Below are 21,310 nucleotides of genomic sequence, written 5' to 3'. Positions count from 1 at the left end.
AAGCCTGTGGTTATTCATTTTATTCATCAGCAGGGACTCTGGAAAATACTCGAATCTGTCATGAGTTCTTGAACTGCTAGGATCAATGATGAGCTTCACTCCCTCTTGTGGACTTAACAATCCTCAATTCCATGAATTTTTATCAAAAAATAAAAGCTGAATATTCTGGCATGCCCTACTACACAACTAGATAGCTTAGCAGTGGTGAAGTTTTCTTGTAATTTTTTGAGTTCAGGGCTGAGATGGAAATTTTTCTGAAAGAAGAATCATTCTCAACCACTATTACCGAATGCTGAACGGCTTTGGAAATTAGCTTTTGCTGCAGGCTTGATAATGTTTCTTAATGAATTCACCCTAAAATTGCAAGACAAAACATCACTTATATGCAAACCTTATGTTGCAGTAAAGTCATTTTGACAACTCACGTTTGAAACATAAGTCATGTCAAACTGCCTTACACACTTCCTTTGCTGCCAGAAGTTAAAGGTGAGATCTCTATCCCTACACAAATTTACTATGGATATGATTTCATTGATTGATTGATTGATTGATGCGTCGGGTCTTAGTTGTGGCGCGCAGGCTCAGTGCCACACAGCATGTGGGATCTTAGTTCCCCGACCAGGGATCGAACCTGCCTACCCACACTGGAAGGCAGATTCTTAACCGCTCGACCACCAGGGAAGTCCCTACCATGGATATGATTTCTGAACACAAATTATAGTTTGAGCAGTGATTTTGCATCTTGATAGGAATACAAAGGAAATTTCCATATTTCAAAATCCATGTACCTTTGCAAATGAGTTTATGCCAAACCTTCCATTGGAAGTAGTTGAAAGAAAAGCATCATATGGGGGGATATGTGTATACTTACAGCTGACTCACTTTGTTATACAACAGAAACTAACACAGCATTGTAAAGCAATTATACTCCAATAAAGATATCTAAAAAAATATCAAGACACTAATAGAATTCTATAAATGTCTTCTAAGACCAATATGCTCAATTAAAATCATGCTTGTAGAAAGGTAACAGCATTTGTCAGTACCTATCTATGTGAAAAGACATTTTCAAAGGTGAAATAAGTAAAATCTTATTACAGAATCAGCATTAACAGATGAACATTCGTAACCGCTTTTGGTGAAAGGGACCCCCAACTTCGCAAATGTTATTCCTGCCACCCTAAGTCCATTCTTATTAGTAGACATGTATTACCAAAAATTATAGCCAACTATTATATTTTCACCAATAAAAAATGTGTGGAAATCTGTTTTTTCTCTTGTTGTGTGAGTACGTATGTAATATCCTCAGTTTGGCCTTTTAGCCCTCAAAGTCTGAAATACTTACTCTGTGGTCCTTTACAGAAAAAGGTTTGCTGACCCTGCTGTAGAGTTTAGCTTGCTGTTGGCGAGAGGAGCAGGTCAGTGGCAGCAGGGGAGGTAGAGTCAGAGTGAGGCCATGCTAAGCACAATTCTAGAAGCAGGGGGTAACTAGATAGATACGGATTAAAACGTCAGCTACGTCCTCCCCATTGCTTCTAAATTTACGTGGTTTGGGGACTTCCCTGGCGGTCCAGTGGTTAAGACTTTGCCTTCCAACACGGGGTGCGGGTTCAATCCCTGGCCAGGGAGCTAAGATCCCACATGCCTTGCGGCCAAAAAACCGAAACAGGAAACAAACAATACTGTAACAAATTCAATACAGACTTTTAAATTGGTCCATGTCAAAAAAAAAATCTTGGAAAAAAATAAAGATAAAATAGGACTTCCCTGGTGGCGCAGTGGTTAAGAATCCACCTGCCAGTGCAGGGGACACAGGTTCAGTCCCTGGTCTGGGAAGATCCCACATGCCGAGGAGCAACTAAGCCTGTGTGCCACAACTACTGAGCCTGCGCTCTAGAGCCCGTGAGCTGCAACTACTGAGCCTATGCTCCAAAACTACTGAAGCCCGTGCACCTAGAGCCCGTGCTCCGCGATGAAGAGTAGCCCCGGCTCCCCGCAACTAGAGAAAGCCCATGCGCAGCAACGAAGACCCAATGCAGCCAAAAATAAATAAAAATAATTAATTTTAAAAATAAATTTATGTAGTTTTTCTGACAGCCATCTCTAATTCTTCTCTGTTTATTCAGTTTATTCAAATTCTGCTCACCCTCCTACCCAGAGGAGAGTGAAACACCCAAACAGATAAAGCTATTAAGTGAGACAATTTAGGATTTAAAGTTTAGCTGGAGGGAATTCCCTGCGTTTAGGACTCTGTGCTTTCACTGCCAAGGGCGTGGGTTCCATCCCTGGTCATCAGAGGACTAAGATCCCGCAAGCTGAGCGGTACAGCCAAAAAAAAGTTTAGCCGGAAATTGAGCTGGAAGCAGTTAGCACTTGATTTAACACCTTAAGAGTGATGTAGGGACTTCTCTGGTGGTCCAGTGGTTAAGACTTCACCTTCCAATGCCGGGGGTGCGGGTTTGATCCCTGGTCAATCCCTGGTCAGGGAGCTAAGATCCCACATGCCTCTTGCAGCCAAAAAACTAAAACATAGAAGCAACATTGTAACAAATTCAATAAAGACTTTAAATATGGTCCACATCAAAAAAAAAATCTTAGAAAAAGTGATGTAATTTACTGAATATATTGTTAATCCCTTATGTTATCACTGTTGGTTTAATGGGGCAAGTGATTGAATTTTGATTTCAAGTAGCCTGATTTTTACTGTTTTAGAATTTTGGAAAGTAAAGATAATCCAGTAAATATTGAAAGTATTTGATTTTTTAAAAAAATGTTTGCATTTATTTGATTTTTAAAGTTTTTAGGGAAAGGTATTAGTTTTATAAAGCAGTTTAGTAATATGATACCTTAGGATTATATTTGTGTAAAAATACTGGGAGAAAATTTACCAAAAGTCTAGCATTATTCATGGTGGGATTAAGGGTGATTTTGCCCTTTTTTTAAAAAAAATATTTTTTAAAAAATTTATTTTTGTTTGGCTGCATTGGGTCTTTATTGCTGCGTGCGGGCTTTCTCTAGTTGCAGTGAGCAGGGGCTACTCTTTGTCCTGGTGCGCGGGCTTCTCATTGCGGTGGCTCCTCTTGTTTCGGAGCACTGGCTCTAGGCGCACGGCCTCAGTAGTTGTGGCTCGTGGGCTCTAGAGCACAAGCTCAGTAGTTGTGGCTCACGGGCTTAGTTGCTCCGCAGCATGTGGGATCTTCCCGGACCAGGGCTTGAACCCATGTCCCCTGCATTGGCAGGCAGATTCTTAACCACTGCACCACCAGGGAAGTCCCCCCTTTTCTATATTTAAAAATTTTTTGTAAGTGGGCATGTTACTTGCACAATGATCCTTTACATTTACAAACAAACCATTAATAGGATAATTAATATGATGTCCTAAAAAGGAGTGAAAGATAGCTTTGATTGAAATTCAGCCCCTGTTGGGACAAACATGCGGGCGCTGCTCCTTAGTCAAGGTGAGGCTCTGAGCAGCCTCTGTTCCTCCAACCTTCGTTGATCCTTCTCCTGGGAAGGACGAAGATGCGGCTTTTTCCATCAACTCTTACTGATTCAGGGCCTGAGTGGTTTCTTGACTCATCCTGGCCACAGTAGGTCACTGAGGCCTTGCAATTTGAAGCTAGTCCACGTTTATTGTCTTTTATCCTTGAGTGCGGGTATTCCTGGGAGATGGAAGTGTGAAGAATTGAGCTCTGTGGCCCTGTGCGCCCCCCAGATCTTGGAGTGGGGCAGGGGTGGTTGGCGAATCTTCTCTCCTTACCAAGAATTCCAGGACTTCTTGGTTTTCCTGAGAGCTGGTTGAATTGGAACGAGTAAGTCTCAGCCTATTTTCTTAGATCTTATGCTTTCAAACCTTTAAAATGGAAAGATCGGTTGGAGCTTAATGGAGACAGTTGTTCATTTCCACTGAAAATTTGTTTCATTTCAATCCATGAAAGTAGAAAAGAGTGACTTCTAAGTGTGTTTCTCCTTGCTGTCTGGGCAGTGCGTTGCTGGTTGGCACAAGGTTGGAGGGGGACAGGGAGAGTGGGAAGTTCTGACAACATTTTGGTTCCCAGGTGGAGGATGGCACAGTTCTGTTAATGGCTTAAGCAGAAGGTTAGACATTGCTCTCATTGATTATTGTTGCTTGAAAGTGGGTATTCTGCCTGCCTAGATTCAGTCATTTGGCCCTTTCTCTCATGAGAGGCTTTTCTGCAGGACAGTCCGCCCTATCTGCAGAGTTACAAATTTCCTGCACTGTAGTGCTTTTCACAAGGAAATAGGATTAAGCTTCCAGCTCTCAATGTCTGCCTGTGGGCGGCATCATAAAATTGTTGATATTGCTTTGTAGACTTTGCCTCTTGTGTGACTTCTTGTTACATTCATTCAGCAAACTTTGTCACTGTACTGGGTTATTACATGCTTGCTGTCAAGGGCTTTATAATTTAGTAATAGAGGAAAATGTACACATTATTAATATGCAGTGCAGGATAAGGACTCTAAGAAATGTTTAGAGAAAGTGCTGTAAAAGCTTAGAGATGATAACTTAGCTGGGGACAGGGGCAGGAGGGGGAGGATAGGTAGAGGTCAAGGAAAACTTCATGGAAGTGATGGCATCAGAAGATGAATTACCATTGAATTCAGCCTTGAAAGATTTCTGCAGGTGAGGAAGGGGACATGAGCAAAGGCAGGGAAGTTAAAGATCTCTTTGCAAGACACCAAGGACTCCAGTGTTATTGGATTCAAGAGAAATGAGGTTGGAAGAGTTCATTGGACCAGACGTGTAGGGCTTGAAATGCCAGGTCGAATAGTTGGTCTTTATCAGTGGCTACTGGTGGAAGCTAAAGGCTTTTAAGAAACTGAAAATTAAATTTGGGTTCTGGGGAAAATGATGAGTACTGTGCAACATAAACTAGACAGGGGAGAGGCTGGATACAAGGAGACCAGTTTATTAAAAGGTACCAAGTGCCTGACCCATGGCGGTGGGAATGGAGATGAAGAGGCTTAGAATGAGGTAATTTGTTGCCTCCATGTCTTTGCTTTGTGACACCTCTGCCAGCTGGAGCCCTTTGGAGCCGTAGCATCTGTAGGTAACACTGTGGACATGGCTGCCCCAGAGAAGCAGGCTCGCCAGGAACTCTCTCCGAGAGGACAGACTGCATCCACAGTCACTTCTCTGGACTGCCTCCCTGGGTTTTTACTGAGGCACTGATACTAAGCAGGCAGATGCCACTCTTAGGGTTGCTAGATTTAGCAAACAAAACTACAGGATGCCAGGGACTTCCCTGGTGGTCCAGTGGTTAAGACTCCGTGCTCCCAATGCAGGGGGCCTGGGTTCAATTCCTGGTCAGGGAACTAGATCCCACACGCATGCCTCAACTAAAGATCCTGCACGTGGCAATGAAGATCCCGTGTGCCGCAACTAAGACCCAGCGCAGCCAAATAAATAAAAGAAGAAAAGAAACCGAAGCTATGCTTAAAAAAAAAAAAAAAAGCCAGTTAGATTGAAATTTCAGATAATGGATAATTTTTTAGTATAAGCATGTCCCAGAAAATATTTGATTTATCTGGAATTCCAGTTTAACTGGGTGTCCTGTATTTAACCTGTCAGTTCTAACTATCAATACTTCTCATTTTTCCCTGGCCCTGGGATCAGCTTCCTCCGCTCCCATTTCCTACCTGTTACCTCCTGAATTAGTATCCTGTGGGTCAGGAGTCAGGCAGAGTATGTGCTGCGCAGGAGAGATCAGTCTAGCAGTTTGGGGGATTGGTGTCCCAACTCAGTGCCAGGGTTTGATACTGCCCCTTACTGTACCTGTGTACAGTATGCAGGGCAGATTTCTGTCTATAACCAGACAGAGAGGGAGACAGGAAGAAAAGACCTTACGTTCCAATGTCAAAGGGACTGTGAGGCTCTACGGAGCCTTCCAGGTTTCAACCCAGTGTCTCAGAATATATCTGTAGCCTGGAGATGATATCCCTGAAATGTGGCTCCTCCCACACCTCACCTCATCCTCATTCCCTTTTCCAGTTCTTCTCCTACCCCGCTCACATTCCACAAAGGCGCTTGGAGCTCTTTGACTTAGGCACACTGTTTCTAAGCTCATACTGTTCCCTTTGCCTAAAACACCCTTCCCACATTCTTCACCCACAAGTACCTCTCCTTCTCTTCCCCCTTCCTTTGTGCCAGCCTGGGTCAAGGATCCTTCCTCTGGGTTCCCAAAGAGCCCTCTGAAAACCTTCCTCATAACCTTTTCCACAGTTGATTGATTCCACCTGTTACTGGTGTGTCTCCCATGAAAATATGGGCTTCCTAAGGATAAGGACCTGCTACGTCAGTGTCCTCAGTGCTCACCACCATGCCTGCACCTAGTAGGTGCTCAGTAAATAGGTGCTGAATGAATAGGATGCTATTTGGAAGCTTCACTGCCCCTTAAACCCCCTATCTGTGTTCTTCAGGGAGCACCCAGCTCCAGCTTCCCCCTGCCCAGTACACACGCCTGGACACTTCTCCACACTTCAGGGCTGGGAGGATTTGGGTTTTTTTGGCCACACCACATGGCTTGTGGGATCTTAGTTTCCCCGACCAGGGATTGAACCCGGGCCCTTGGCAATGAAACCACGGAGTCCTAACCACTGGACTACCAGGCAATTCCCCTTGTCTCGGAGGATTTTACAGCACTCTCGTTAGCATTAAAGAAAACCTGCCTGGAAAGTCTCAGCCCTGGACCTACCTGTCCGTACACCTTCCATATGCCCAGACTGATAAGGCCCTGCATATCCTGGCATGAGCCAAAGACATGGGCTGCACCCTCTCGCCTGTTTCCCAGGCATTCCAGCTCCAGGTGGCTGCTCTCTCCACACTCCCTTCTGCACACAACCTTCTGTGCCTTCTAGAACCATCCTCCTCACTGGCATCAAATGCCTTCTATCAAGCCATTTGTTGCCTTCATTGCTAGGGCTTGAAGGAATGAATAAAGAGAACTGGGCTGCCTGCTTGTGCCCACTGTGTGTCTGTGTGTGTGTGTCGGGGGCGGGCAGTGGTGGTAAATCTAAGAAACCCTCTACCTGGACACAAAGTGAATGAAAACATGGATGGTATGGTTCTGTAAGGGGGTAAGTGGGTCAGGCCCTCCACTGGGTTGTGTGGGGGGGAGGAGCTTCGGGTTGTCTTGGTTTTTAGATGCAGAGTAAAGGAAAGAGATGCAGGTTGGGAGGAGGCTGGGAGGACAGACAGAGCCCTCCAACCCCAGGTTAGTCAGGACGGAAATAGAATACCTCAGCTGCTGCAGGTACTCATTTGCAGGACTGTTGTGGGAGGCAAGGCTGAGAGGGAGTCTCTTCAGATGCTTCCAACATGAGCTTCACAAACATACTTGGGTAATGCTAGGAAATATCTCTGGAAGGAGGTCAGCGGACAGGACAGTGATGACCTGTGTCAGCGGTCCAGAAGGACACCTTGTGACCTGGGCTCTCAGCTGTAAAGCAGCAGCCATCCTGGCCCTCAGCCTTGTGCCCCAGCCCTGCTCCTGAGACAAGTGAGGCCTCCAGGAATTGGCAAGCAGATTGGGCAGCAGAGACCCTTGCAGGAAGTTTAGGAGAGGCTCCTCAAGCTCTGGTTTGCAGCCTTTTCCCTGTAATTAGTGGTTTGGCCTGGGAAACCTCGGGGAGCACTCAGAGAACAAGCCACCGATTAAACCCTCCTCTGGTCACCACGGCAGGCAGCTGACCACTGAGGGCCCTTGTGGTCTATGGTTCCTGCCCTTCAGGCTGGCTGGGGACCTGCGTATTAGGAAGGATCCTGATGCTGAGGGCCTGCCTTAGCTCTGGGTCTTTTCTGGTGTCTCAGTTGAGCGAGCCCCCCCAGAGTAGGGCCCTTGGGGGACTTGGTGGCCAACTTCTTGCTGGGAAACAAGGGACTTAACTCTCCGCTCCTGGCCTACCCTACTCGGGGGCTCTCCCTGCAGGTACCTGAAGGAATTCCGCACTGAGCAGTGCCCACTCTTTGTGCAACACAAATGTACTCAGCATCGGCCCTACACCTGCTTCCACTGGCATTTCGTGAACCAGCGACGCCGCCGGTCCATCCGTCGTCGGGACGGCACCTTCAACTACAGCCCCGACGTCTACTGCACCAAGTACGACGAGGCCACAGGCCTCTGCCCGGAGGGCGACGAGTGAGTGCTGCCCAGCCTGCCCTCAGAATAGTCCAGTCAGAGTCCAAGAAGCCAGCCAGAGCCTGCCTTTGGGGACCTGCTGCAGCCTGGCCCACCTTCCTATGGTTTGGACCTGGGTTCAGACCCCGCCATCATCTGGGGGAGACCCCTTCTCCTTTCCCCACTTTTGGGAAGCCCTACACAGGCCTTTCTTCTGCTAAGCCTAAGGGCCACATCTGAACCACAGTGGCTTCCCAGGCCTTCTTTCCTGGTCCCGTGCAGGTCACAAGGACCCTCTCCCCAGCCCATACTACCCACTCCATCCCATGCAGTTCCCACCAAGCCTGGCTCTTTAGAGACATAGAGCCTCTCTAGTTCCCTTTTTGCTGACCCTAAATATTTTGCCACAAAGCTCCGTGAAGAGACAGGGCATAACAGATGACAAACGTGAGGTGGCAAACCTGGGAACGTCACTGAGAGGGAGCACTTATTGACGCTGCTTAACAAGTGTTTCAGCCGTGCGGAGGTGGTGACAGCAGCACCGCGGGGGCTTCTGTGGGTGCACCCCACTGAACCATCCCACACCAGCTCTTCCGTTTCTCCCAGGGGTCAAAGGCTTGCTCACCCCTCCCCCCAGCTTCATGACGCACCCAGGGCCCAAGGGCGTTTGCTTCTCTGAAGACCCCTGACCTAGGCAGTGTTTGTTCTCCCAAGAGTGCCCCCCTCTGGAGCTTCTCTTCAGGACAGCCCAGGGCCCTGGCTGAGTAGCCTTTGAGAAGCTGAAGTGGGATTCCAGGACTTTCAGGCCCCACTTTGGGCTACAGCACCCACCGGCAGTGGGAGGGTGGCTCTGTTACCTCAGCAGGACTCGTCACTTGCTTGCCTCCTTGACCCACCATCAGTACACCCGCTGTGTCATGAGAAAGCCGTTGACAGGCAGGGAAGGGCACGGCTGGTAGCCCAGGCTGCAGGGGGCAAAGGTGAGTGACCTCCACCCCTGCTGCTGTGTTTCAGGTGCCCATTCCTGCACAGGACCACAGGGGACACTGAGCGCAGGTACCACCTGCGCTACTATAAGACTGGAATCTGCATCCACGAGACAGACTCAAAAGGCAACTGCACCAAAAACGGCCTGCACTGCGCTTTTGCTCATGGGCCCCATGACCTCCGCTCCCCTGTCTACGACATCAGGTGGGCTGATGGCTGAGGGCTGGGGTGGGGGCCTGGCTGCGGACACGGTGAGTACCACCGACGGAGTGCAGGGCTGGCACTCTGGTTCCTTCCTCCTCATGCCCTCTCCCCGCTCTTTCTGTCCTCTCCTCTCTTCCCAGGGAGCTCCAGGCAATGGAGGCCTTGCAGAACGGCCAGACCACAGTAGAGGGCAGCATAGAGGGCCAGTCGGCTGGGGCCGCAAGCCACGCCATGATAGAAAAAATCCTCAGTGAGGAGCCTCGGTGGCAAGGTAAAGGCGGCCACACAAATGGCTGTGCCCCCTCCCACCAGCTGTCTGTCCTCCCCCCCTCCTCCCCATGGCTGCTCTGAGGACGTGGCTCACCACCACCTACTGCCTTCTCCAGCCCAAGCCACCACCTCTGCTGGGAGGCACTTGCCCCCTCATCCCACGTCACATCCCGCCAACTGCAGCCCTGGCATCCGGGGGCACTTCTGGGGGAGTCTCCCCAGACACACCTTGCCCTGCTCCTGTCACCCCAGGTGCTCCCTAAATTCCGTCGGGAGGCTTTCACACATACACGGCCGTACACATATATGAGTACACGTAGGTGTATTCTCAACCCTCCTGCGGACGCCCTTTTAACTCTCTGAGCTGTGAGTATCTCCAGTGAGGGACGGCGGCATCCTCCTTGCCTCTCTCCCGGGTCTCAGTCTTGGCATTGGCCCACGAGGAGGTGGCCCTGCTCATACCTCTCACAAAAGCCTCGGCTCCTAGACTCCTTCCTAGTGGCTTCTCCTTCCCCTCCCTGCGCCCCGCCCCTGCCTCACCCACCTGACCCCTGCCTCTGGCCCCCTGTGCAGAGACCGCTTATGTGCTGGGGAACTATAAGACGGAGCCGTGCAAGAAGCCCCCACGGCTGTGCCGCCAGGGTTATGCCTGTCCCTACTACCACAACAGCAAGGACCGGCGGCGGAGTCCCCGGAAACACAAATACAGGTCCTTTGGCCCAAGCAGGCCAGCCGTGGGAGGGAGGGTGGCAGGGAAGGGATCACGGCAGGGGCTGCTTGCACTGTGCTCTCAGGGAGGCCAGCCCTGGGGATCACAGAATCACAGGACCCAGGTACGAGGGGAGAGAATGGTCAGGATAGCTGAACCATAGGGGGCCTTCCTGGATCCTCCTTTGGCATGAAATGAGGATCTTGGGTTAGAAGCCCCTCTAGTTCGAATCCTGAGGGGTGTCTGCCAGGGCCCAGCTGTGGTGTGGTTGTAGCCTGGCTCTCCTTGGGCTGCACAGTGCTCGGGGGGGAGGACTTGGCCGAAGCGAGCAAAACGGTGTCCTTGGTGATGCAGCCAGGTTGGGCCAGAGAAGCAAAGCCTGGCTTCTGGCCCCAGTAAGGCCCTCACTCTGCAGCTGATGTTTCCTACTTCTGAGCCTGGCTTTGCAAAGCCGGGAGACCAGAGAGGGGCCCTGAACAGCAGCGATCTCGTTGGCATCCCCCAGATCCTCTCTGCATCCATCTGACCCCACCCTCTTATTTAACCAGGTCATCTCCATGTCCGAACGTAAAGCACGGGGACGAATGGGGTGACCCTGGCAAGTGTGAGAACGGAGACTCCTGCCAGTACTGCCACACCCGCACGGAGCAGCAGTTCCACCCGGAGGTGGGCCTTGGAGCTGGCGCCCGAGCTGCGGCCCTTCGAGGGTTGGGGGTAGCTTAACATATCCTCTTTGGAAAGCAAGGAGAAAGGAAAGGAGGGTCCGGGCCGATGCTGGCAGAATCCATCCTGATACCATCCTGGGAGGGATTTGTAGCCACAGGCTCCCACCCCCCGGGCAGTACCTAAAGGAGCCCCACACCCTAATTTGGCAGCTTTCCTTGTCTGAGCGCACACTCACCAAGCAGCCCTTGGCTCCCGGTTTTGTCTCCCCGAGCCCCCCTGAGAGGGAGAGCATGCACCGGGCAGGGTGACTTGGCCGTTCTGGGCTTTGCACCACTTGTGGTACTTAACGTGGCATCAAGACTTAAAAAATAAGAAATCCCCTTAGCATTGTCCTGTACCGTATGAGGGCCTAGGGTACCGGCAACTTCCCTGGTGCAGCCCCCAGCCCCACGGTGTGGCCTGGGCTCTGTCAGTGTGCCACGAGCTCATGTATGGTATGGAGAGGCATGTGCTGTCCCTTCCCTTGGTTCCATGGAGGTCGGGACACCCTGAGATAGACACGTGGGCAGAAACTACGTTATGTGGGCTACAGACAGCAGGGTGGAAAGTTAGGCCCAGCGTAGATCCCAACCCATAGTGCTCCAGGATGGATGGGTGTTGCCTGTGAACTTGGCTCCCTTAATGCCCAGAGGCACATTGGAAGGTCACAGCCCTGGTCAAGATCATGAGTGAGAGTAGCATGGAGAAGATCCCTTTGTGAGAGCTGGGTCAGGGCTGGTTGGGCCTGTGACCGCAGGAGGGGGGTGGTCCCTGGCGTGCGGGCGGCGGTGTCTGCTCACTCTGGCTTGAGTAAGCAGTTGGCAGGGAGAGACTTAGGGAAGCGGCATCGGGTGGGGAGGAGAAAGGAGAGATTTCCAAGCCAACCCAGCCATGCTGAAGGCACCCCTGGCTGCCTTTCTCTCTCTGCCCAAGCCTGACCCGCCTCTGTTCTGCTCTGCCCTCCAGATCTATAAATCTACCAAGTGCAACGACATGCAGCAGTCGGGCAGCTGTCCCCGAGGACCCTTCTGCGCCTTCGCCCACGTAGACCGTATGCTGTTCCCATTGCCCTGGGGCAGTGCCCTCTCCACCCTCCCCTCCCGTCCCCCCTCCCCCTAAGTTCAGTGTCAGCCGGCAGTGGGCCCCTGTCCCCCCTGGAAGTTCCATTCCCCCACCCCCCTGCCCCACCTCTCTGGAACTGGTCTCAAAACCCTGGAGCTTCCAAGGTCGTGAGACAGCAGGGACTGTGCCCCGGGTTGCGCACTCACAGTCCCCGGCAGGGTGAGGCACCCTCCCCGAGCCAACTAGGCAAATCCCAGCAGCCACCCCGTGCCACACCCATGGCAGACATCACTAACTGAACACGGCACTCTGCCCTGCTGAGAGCAGAGCTGTCCAATCAAAATTTAATGCAACCCCCCTTATGTCATTTTAGATATTTTAGTAACCACATCTAAAAAGAAGAAAAAGAAATAGGTCAATTTTTAATAATATATTTTTATTTAACCCAACATAAAATAATATCATTTAAAATACAGTCCATATAAAATCAAGATATTTTCCCTTTTTTTTTCAAACCAAGTCTTTGAAAGCTGGTGTGTACTTGAATAGCTGCAGCACGTTCCAATCCAGACTAGCCACGTTCCGGGTGCTCGGCAGCTGCATGTGGTCCTGGGCTGCGGTACCGCTCGGTGCAGCTCCAGACCACCACCGCCAGTCTCAGAGATGGGTTTGAGTTACAACCTGTGTCTACCCCAGGCCACTGCTCTGTTTGTCCTTAACCTCTTTCTAGCCTTAGGCCTTATCTCTGGGATTAGAGTGAAAAATAAACTGAGGCCCCAGGGAGTGGGAAGCACACATGTGGCTCAGAGGTGGGCACAAGCCAAGGCAGCACAGAGAAGCAACGAATGGCCCAAGCTTTGGAGTCATGTGGATTGGGGTTCAAATCCCAGCTCTTCTGTTTCCTAGCTCAGCCCCCTGGGGAGATATACCTTACCTCTCTGAGCCTCAGTTTCCTTATCTGTAAAATGGAGACCATGGTATTACTTCTATCTTCCAGTCATTGTGAAGATTTACGATTAATACAAATTGCCTGGAACATAGTAAGTGCACAGCACGTGATATTAATAGAAACAGAAGCCTTCCCTTTATACACAGGGGGATGCATGCTCTCCTTTAAAAGGACCCAGATGCATTTTTGGAGGGACAGAGCTGGCTCAGGAGCCTACTGACACCCTGCCCCTGTCTCTTGCAGAGCCACCCCTCAGTGACGACCTGCAACCTTCCTCAGCCGTGTCCAGCCCCACCCAGCCAGGTCCCGTCTTGTACATGCCGTCTGCTGCTGGAGACTCGGTGCCCGTGAGCCCTTCCAGCCCGCATGCCCCTGACCTCAGCGCTGTACGTGCCTGTCCAGGGGGTGGGGTGGGCACCATGCCTGTCCAGAGCCAACACCTGCCTCTCGTGCCCTGTGCTTGGGGAGGAGGCCTTCGCCCAAGGGTTCTGCCCTTTCTGCCCCAGGCTTCTTCTCTCTGTCAAAAGCTGATAGTGGCTGGAGTGGTGTCTCCGGAGCCCTGCGATCAGCCTGGGTAGAGCTGATCACAGGTAGTAGAAGGGACAAACCCTCTCCGCCCCCCAACACACAGCTTCCACATGGGGTTCTGGGTCCTGGGTGGTGGTTGCTGCCCCCTGGCCAATTAAAAAGGAACTGAGCCTCTTGATGAAGGATCTCCCTCCCACGCAGGGATGGAGAATGGGCCATGCCCCAGCCTGCATTTTGCCCCCCAGCCTACTCTCTTCCTTCTCTGCAGCTCCTCTGTAGAAACAGCAGCCTCGGCAGCCCATCTAACCTCTGTGGCTCCCCACCGGGCTCCATCAGGAAGCCCCCAAATCTGGAAGGCATTGTCTTTCCTGGGGAGTCTGGCCTCGCCCCTAGCAGTTATAAGAAGGCTCCTGGCTTCGAGAGGGAAGACCAGGTGGGAGCTGAGTACCTGAAAACTTTGAAATGCCAGGTAAGGGATGAGGCGGCAGCCCAGTGAGGTTAGCATGGGCTAACCTTCTGCATGCGGCAAGAGAACACCTGGAGGGTTGTCCTGGCCCAGCTATGGGGAATGTGACTGGGAGCTAGGAAGCCCCTGTTCCCAGCCTCTTCAAGACTGAGCAGAGTGGGTGAGGCCATCCCATTTCACAGATGAAGACAGGCAGGTTAGAGGCTGAGCACCTCACCCAGTGCCAGAGCCAGTTAATAGAGGGGAAGGGGTTACTACCTCAGTCTTCTGACCCCACGTCCAGACTTTGCCCTGCCCTGTGCTGCCTTGATGGGACATCAGGGCCTTGGGGAGCAGGACAAGAGGGGTGTGGAGCTGGCTTATCTGTGACTTGGAGTCCCAGGGAGGAGAGGAGCAGCCCCCCGGGTTCCCAGGGTGGGAAGGAGGGTGCATGTGTGTGAAGGGGGGCCGTCCAACAGGTGTCTGGTGCCTCCTTCCCCCTCAGCCATGGCAAGTTGATGCTTAGGAGGACTCATGGGCTCAGGGTCCCTCCCTAGCACCACATTCATCTCCTGCTCCCTGACTTTTCTCTCAGGCCAAGTTAAAACCCCACTCACTAGAGCCCAGGAGTCAAGAGCAGCCTCTGCTTCAGCCCAAACAGGTATAGAGCCCTCAGCCCCCTTTCTCCCCTTCTGGCACCTACTGTGGACAGGACAGGCCCAGAGCCCCAGGAGGCTTCTTTGGGGAGCACGGGGCACCGCTTTCTCTACAAACTGAGGGCAGGATTAAGGTGGGGCCTCAGCCCCAAATTCAGAGAGGGTGGGAGTCAGGCCCTTGAGCCCCTCACCTCCGGACTCACTCATTAGCCAGTCAAAAAAAGTATTTATTAAACATCTGTCCTTGCACTGAACTTGCTTCTCCCTTCCCCTACTGCAGAACTTTAGGGATGAGTAGGCCCTGCAGCCTCCAAGCCACACCTGTCCAACTTCAGCCTCCCAACAAGGTGTTGAGGGCAACCAGGCGAGAGCTGGGATGCACGCTTCCCTTCTGCCCTAGCCAGCCCCCGCCTCCAGCCCCCATCCGTGGGCAGCCATCCCACTATGTCTCTTCTTCACTGTCTCGTTGCAGGATATGCTGGGCATCCTCCCTGTGGGCAGCCCCCTGACCTCAAGCATCTCTTCTAGTATCACCTCCAGCCTAGCAGCTACTCCCCCTAGCCCCGCTGGCACCAGCAGTGTTCCTGGCATGAATGCAAACGCCCTGCCCTTCTACCCCACCAGCGACACGGTAGAGTCGGTCATAGGTAATTGGGCCATTTCTGTTGCTAAGTTTAGGAGCAGGTCTGGAGTCAGAGATACTAGGTCTCTGGAGTGAGACTCAAACCAGCATACTGGTCACTTTAGACATCTGTCTTGGGAGCGTCAGAGAGTGGGCATTCTGAGCGCTTTGATCTAAATGGAACATGAGCCCAAGGTGTAGGGCCAAGACTAGCCTTTATAGCAAATTAGCCCTCCAGTTTGCTCTTTTGTGCAGATTAGAAATAGATGCCTCTTCCCCTGGGTATGTGCAGTCTCATTCCACGACATATGTCATTCAACCCCAGCTAGGTATCCTTGTGAAAAACCTGCACAGCTGTCCTTAGAGTTCCTGGTCATTAGAAGCCACTGCCCTTCTCTTTCAGCAGTCATTTATGGGTGCCACTTTGTGCTAGGTCCTTTTTGCAGGCACTGGGGTGACAGAGATGAAGACATGCTGCTCCTGCCCTTTCAGTCCAGTTCCTCAGAGCGCAGTGGACATTTGTTGGGCAACTACTGTGCACTAGCCACTGAGGGTCCAGAGACCTGCCTGCCCTCAGTGAGCTCAGGGGTGAGACATACAAGCTGTAACGTCAGGGAACAAGAACTCTGTCAGCTGGATTAGAACTCATTTCCCCCGGGGGTATCGAAGAAGGCTTCCAAAAGGAGAGCCATTTGAGCAGGACTTGGCTAGGGGGATCGGTGTTGGCAGAGGGGCAGCCCAGGCCCAAGCAGAGGCTTGAGCGAGCACAGCTCCAGTGGGACTGAGCTCGAGGATGAGGCAGGGGCAGGAGTAGAGGCAGTAAAGGGCAGGTGGGTCCAGGAGGTGAGGCCTGGAACCTCGGGTCTGTGTGGGCCCTCGGGAGGCTGGGAGGCTCATATTCCAGTCGCTCTGTCTCTAGAGTCTGCCCTGGATGACCTGGACCTGAACGAGTTTGGGGTAGCTGCCCTAGAGAAGACTTTCGATAACAGCACGGTGCCCCACCCAGGCAGCATCACAATCGGTACTGGGGCATGGGTGGGCAGGATGGCTTGGGAGGGCCCCTGGGGTCCAGCCTGGCCCAGGGGGTGGGCAGATGAGCCATCCCCTACTCAGTGCGGCCCCACATGGCTTGCCCAGCCCTCACTTGGCCGCGTTCCTGGGCCTCTCTTACAGGCGGCAGTTTGCTGCAGAGCTCCGCGCCCGTGAACATCCCTGGCTCCTTGAGCAGCTCTGCTTCCTTCCACTCAGCATCCCCGTCCCCTCCTGTCAGCCTCTCCTCGCATTTCCTGCAGCAGCCCCAGGGCCACCTGAGCCAGTCAGAAAACACATTTTTGGGGACCTCAGCATCACATGGATCTTTGGGTAAGAGGGGGTATGGCTCTCTAAGGCCTGGGGCAGGAATCTGGGCTTTTGGAAAGTGCCTTTGGCCATTTTGTCCACGGCTAGAGGCAGTGCAGAGTGGAGGTTAGAGTAGGGGCTCTGGGCACGGAGGCGAGTCAGGCCCTGGTGTGGAATCTCTGAGGTGTGTGAACCTGGACAAGTGACTTAGCCTCTCTGCCTTAGTTTCCTCTGTGAAATGGGTATAACGGCAGCATCCACCTCGTGTGGTGGTTGTGAGGCTTAAATGAAATAACATGAGTGAAGTGCTAGGCCCTGGGCCAGTGCACAGTGAGAAGCGTGCCCTCAGAGTTGCCAGGGCCTAGGTCTGCTCTCCGTGCCAGTGTGGCGGCTCTGCCTAGTCGCCCAGAGTTCCTTGGGGCCAAGGGAGAGGTCTCAACAGGCTCAGCCCTGGCACAGGGCGGCCTCCCTGTCCAGCAGAAGCACCAAGCGGACCCAGCTGTAGCCCCAAAGGCTGTTTGCTGAACCCAGCGTTAGAACTGTGTGGACCAGGGGCTCTGGAGGGCACGTCACAGCAGAGGGTCTAGAAGCGCGGGTGGAGACCTGCGTGTGTGCGTGGGGCCAGCGCGAATGAACGTCTGCCGAAGTAACAGATGTAAAGCAGCAGACGCCCAACCTGCTGCCTCTCATTCAGCAGCAGCTGCTACTCTTACTTCCCCCTCCCCCAGCAGCTGTTCAAGGAGATCAGAAACACCCTCCCTGAGGGTGCTGGGCATCCTGGTCACACTGAGCCTGAGCCTCTGAGCTGCCCTTTGACATTCTGACCAGGTTTGGGTCCTTCCCTAATCTCTCTGAAGATCAGGGCAGCACCTTCACAGTTGGCGTTGATGCTGTCAGCTTCAGATGCTTACTGTTAGTTTGTCTGGCTTGCCCACATTCTGGAGGCATCTCGACTGCGGCCCTACTTACTGGCCACGCGTTCCTTCCGTCCGCACATAGTTATGGATACGAGGTGAGCTCAGCAGCCCCTGCTGGCATGGAGCCGTGGTCTCTTGGGAGAGTCAGAGGCGCCCAGGCATTACATCATACTTAGAGACCATCACTGTCGGGCGGAGGCAACAGGCTGGGTGCTGCGATTCAGAATAATAGAGGGACCTAACCTGGGTGGGGCTCCCCGAGGAAGTGGCTCCTCTCCACGAGAGGAAATGCCACCCGAGCGGGAGGAGAAGCACAGGTGGAGCTTGCTGCTGGCCAGGGTTGCCACAGCAGGGATCCCAAGTTCTCGCCTCCAGGACAGGGCAGAGAGCCTCGTATCTCCATACAGGACGACGTTGGTCACGTAGGTGCACTTGTGTTGCTTGGAGGACAGACTCTCTTAAATCCGTTTGGTCCCAGAACATCCTGGCTGGATTAGTGGGAAAGGGAGCAAGGAAGAAGTCATGAGAATGATACGTGTGAACAGAATGAGGCCAGAGGTGGATGTGGGTCTCCCTCAGAAGACAGGGGCCGTCCTGGGGGCCACAGAGCAGGGGCACGTGGTGTTAGTTAAACATCTGCTGAATGAGTGGGTGAGGGGTGCGGTGGATGAGCACACAGCTTAGCTGCTCGCAAAGAGTAGGCCTGTGGAGCTGGACGCCCTGGCTGTGTCCTGGCTCTACCACTTAACTGTTTTTGTGATTCCTGGCAACATGTTTTATCTCAATTTCCTCACTGTAAAACATGGGGGATGGACCAAGGGCTCCCTGTGCTCTAATGGCTCCAGCTCTGCCATCATCTGAGGCTCTTGACCCATGTCTTTTTTCGTGAATCTCCTCCTGGGTCTCACATCAGGGTGCAAGAAGGCTCCCCTTTCTCTAGCCTGAAAGTGAAGTTGGGCTCACAAATTGCCACATTCACAGACTGCTCTCCCTACAGCACTTCCCAAGTCCCCTGAATCACCTCGTGAGGCAAGTGATGGGAGCCCCACTTTACAGGTGGGGATGCTGAGACTCGGAAGTTAAATAGCAGCTGATGAGTAACAGGTGGCGCCTACACATCCCTGTGAAATTCCCCAGCCTAACATGGCTGGAGCCTTGCACAGCCAGACCCTGGAGGCCCCCAGGCAGGGTTGGACAGGGCCGGGGCCCAGGCCCAAGCCCAAAGCTCTTCAGAGCTCTGATGTCCCTCCTCTTCCTGGGGCAGGTCTGAATGGGATGAATAGCAGCATCTGGGAGCATTTTGCCTCTGGAAGCTTCTCCCCGGGCACTTCCCCTGCCTTCCTGTCGGGGCCCGGGGCTGCCGAGCTGGCCCGGCTTCGGCAAGAGCTAGATGAAGCCAACGGCACCATCAAGCAGTGGGAGGAGTCCTGGAAGCAGGCAAAGCAGGTACTGGGCCCCCCGGCCCCCCACCCCACCCCTCCGCCTTTCCCGGGGCCTGGCGGCATCTAGCCCAGGCCCATCTTACACAGAGTGGGTACGGGGGCTGGGGGAGGTCAGGGGTCCTGGGGGACAGAGCAGAAGCTCCGTTTGGCTTATTCTCTCCCCCTGTGGAAAAACTTGCCTTGCCGGTCAGGACCCTGGGGTGGCTGGTATCCCAGGCCTGGAGTTCCCTCTGTGAGCTGCCTGTGTTTGGTCTGGGCCCATAGCACTGCTTGCTTCTGCCCAGAAGCCCTGACTCTCCAGGGCTCTAGGTCCAGGGTTCTAGGTTCTGAGATGGGCCTTATGTCCAGCCACAGCATGGCTGCCCCTAGAGGTGCTGGCCAGCTCTGCCTAGTGCTCCCCTGCTGTGCTGGGCTCAGCCCCTTTCCCTGCCCACAGAGGGTCTCTTGCAGGTCCTGAAATCTCTCCTCTCTGCAGGCAGCATCAGCCCTCCTCCCTGCCCCACTTCCCAGACACCTGCCCCAGCTCCCCAGCAGGCCCCGCAGCCACAGTGGCCCACACAGGCTCCCCAGAGATGCACTCTCGGGGTGGGGGGCAAGGGCAGGGGGGCCAGCATGACAAGGTGCTGCGTGTTGGGCCCATAGGCTTGTGATGCCTGGAAGAAGGAGGCAGAGGAGGCTGGGGAGCGGGCCAGCGCGGCGGGCGCTGAGTGCGAGCTGGCCCGGGAGCAGCGGGATGCCCTGGAGGTGCAGGTGAAGAAACTACAGGAGGAGCTGGAGCGGCTGCACTCGGCCCCCGACCCGCAGGCCCTGCCCACCTTCCCCGACCTGGAAGCCCTCTCACTCTCCACCCTCTACTCTCTCCAGAAGCAGCTGCGGGCTCACTTGGAGCAAGTGGACAAGGTCAGCTTAGGAGGTTGGGGAGCACGGGGTGGGGAGGTACAGTGGGCTCAGCCAGTGCTTGGACTTGGATGGGTCCCTGCTGCTCCAGGGATGGCCACCCTCCTAAGAGCCTCTGTCCCCGCTGAGCTCACACAAAATGCCAGCCCGCTGGAGAGGAGCTCAGAATAGAAAGTCACTGGGGAGGTGGGAAACCTGGAGGTAGCCGGGCACCAGGGCCCACCCCTGGCACTCTCGAGGGCAGGCACTGAGCTGAGCTGCAGTAGTTCGCCTGGGCCCTAAGTTTCATCCTGGCCACTTCTCTTCCTGTGAGCTCTGCACATGCCAGCAGACATTCCAGAATGGTTAGGTCCCCAGGGCTACTGTCTGCATTCCTCGGTGCCCTTCTGGGTCCCCAGGGGAGTGCGGCACAGTGGGAAGAGCATCCTTCCCTTCGTTGGGCAGCCATGTCACCTCGGGCCCGTCACTACCCTCTCCAGACCCCACAGTTCTCACTGGGGATCTAGGGTCATTATAAGATCAAACGAGACAAGAGGCAGAAGCCTTTGTGCGAGGGAAAGCCCGTCCGGCTGGGAGCTGCAGAGCAGCCCTGGCCCTCCCCGCTCCCCACGCACAGCTCCGACTCAGCCCCACTCGGCCTTGCAGCTGAAAGCAGAAATGAGGCGCCTTGAGGTGATCAGCCTGCCCCCTGACCCTGCCCTCTCCCTTATCAGCTGGGGCCTGTAAGCACACTGTCAAGTTTCCTCATCCCAAGGGGCTACAGTGAGAGTTGGGGGAGCTCTTTGTCCGACGTGGGGCCGGGCCAGTGACCGTGATGTCCCTTTCCCCGCAGGCCGTGTTCCACATGCAGTCGGTGAAATGCCTTAAGTGTCAGGAGCAGAACCGAGCGGTGCTGCCGTGCCAACACGCCGTGCTGTGTGAGCTCTGTGCCGAGGGCAGTGAGTGCCCTGTCTGCCAGCCAGGCCGGGCCCACGCCCTCCAGTCGTGACCCTGCAGGCCTGGCCCCGGCCTGGCTCAGATCTTCTCCCCTAGGACTTTTTAAAGTATATATATGTATGTATGTATGTATGTATGTATGTATGTATGTATGTATATGTATATGATTATGTATATGTATACATTTCTGTATGTGTGTAGGTGTGCGTGGGCGGCCAGTGTGTGAACAGTGTCTGTGTGTATATCTATACATAGATATAGACACACACTTTAAAACAGACTTACCAAGCACTTTTTAAGAGAAAAAACTATTTTGCAGTCCTCCCCCTGCCCGCTCCCTACCTTTCCCACTGCAGAGACAAAGTTCCCTCTTCTCCCACCAGCCTTTTGGCAGGGAATCTGTTTCAGCCTCTTTTTTATGTAGGAACTAACTAACTATTTTTAACTTCTTCCTGGGGCCTGAGCAGGGAAGGGTGGAAAGCTAGAAGGGGCCAAGGGGAGGGGA

The 21,310-nt window shown here is 53.4% G+C and overlaps 1 protein-coding gene across 2 annotated transcripts in view; it reads left to right on the top strand.

Annotated features, from left to right (window-relative positions):
• The window catches only part of UNK (unk zinc finger), a gene marked incomplete at both ends in the record, with an annotated part of 31,954 nt that extends 11,097 nt beyond the window's left edge, over positions 1 to 20,857 (top strand). Inside the window, 15 exons of one of the 2 annotated variants that reach the window (XM_079725628.1) lie at positions 7,950 to 8,159; positions 9,153 to 9,329; positions 9,470 to 9,600; positions 10,173 to 10,308; positions 10,857 to 10,974; positions 11,980 to 12,064; positions 13,268 to 13,371; positions 13,821 to 14,021; positions 14,593 to 14,658; positions 15,126 to 15,300; positions 16,195 to 16,296; positions 16,449 to 16,637; positions 18,795 to 18,976; positions 19,615 to 19,872; positions 20,702 to 20,857. In XM_079725628.1, coding sequence (XP_079581754.1) covers positions 7,950 to 8,159; positions 9,153 to 9,329; positions 9,470 to 9,600; positions 10,173 to 10,308; positions 10,857 to 10,974; positions 11,980 to 12,064; positions 13,268 to 13,371; positions 13,821 to 14,021; positions 14,593 to 14,658; positions 15,126 to 15,300; positions 16,195 to 16,296; positions 16,449 to 16,637; positions 18,795 to 18,976; positions 19,615 to 19,872; positions 20,702 to 20,857 — 2,290 coding nt within the window. Of the gene's footprint in view, positions 1 to 7,949; positions 8,160 to 9,152; positions 9,330 to 9,469; positions 9,601 to 10,172; positions 10,309 to 10,856; positions 10,975 to 11,979; positions 12,065 to 13,267; positions 13,411 to 13,820; positions 14,022 to 14,592; positions 14,659 to 15,125; positions 15,301 to 16,194; positions 16,297 to 16,448; positions 16,638 to 18,794; positions 18,977 to 19,614; positions 19,873 to 20,701 lie in introns of both variants that reach the window. The other variant, XM_079725627.1, reaches the window with a different exon arrangement.
• Between the last annotated feature and the right edge of the window lie 453 nt (positions 20,858 to 21,310).

This window comes from Hyperoodon ampullatus, assembly GCF_949752795.1.
Source record: "Hyperoodon ampullatus genome assembly, chromosome: 19".
Lineage (NCBI taxonomy): Eukaryota > Metazoa > Chordata > Mammalia > Artiodactyla > Ziphiidae > Hyperoodon > Hyperoodon ampullatus.
The sequence above is the reverse complement of the archived record's forward strand: the minus strand, read 5'-3'. Positions and strand labels throughout refer to the sequence as shown.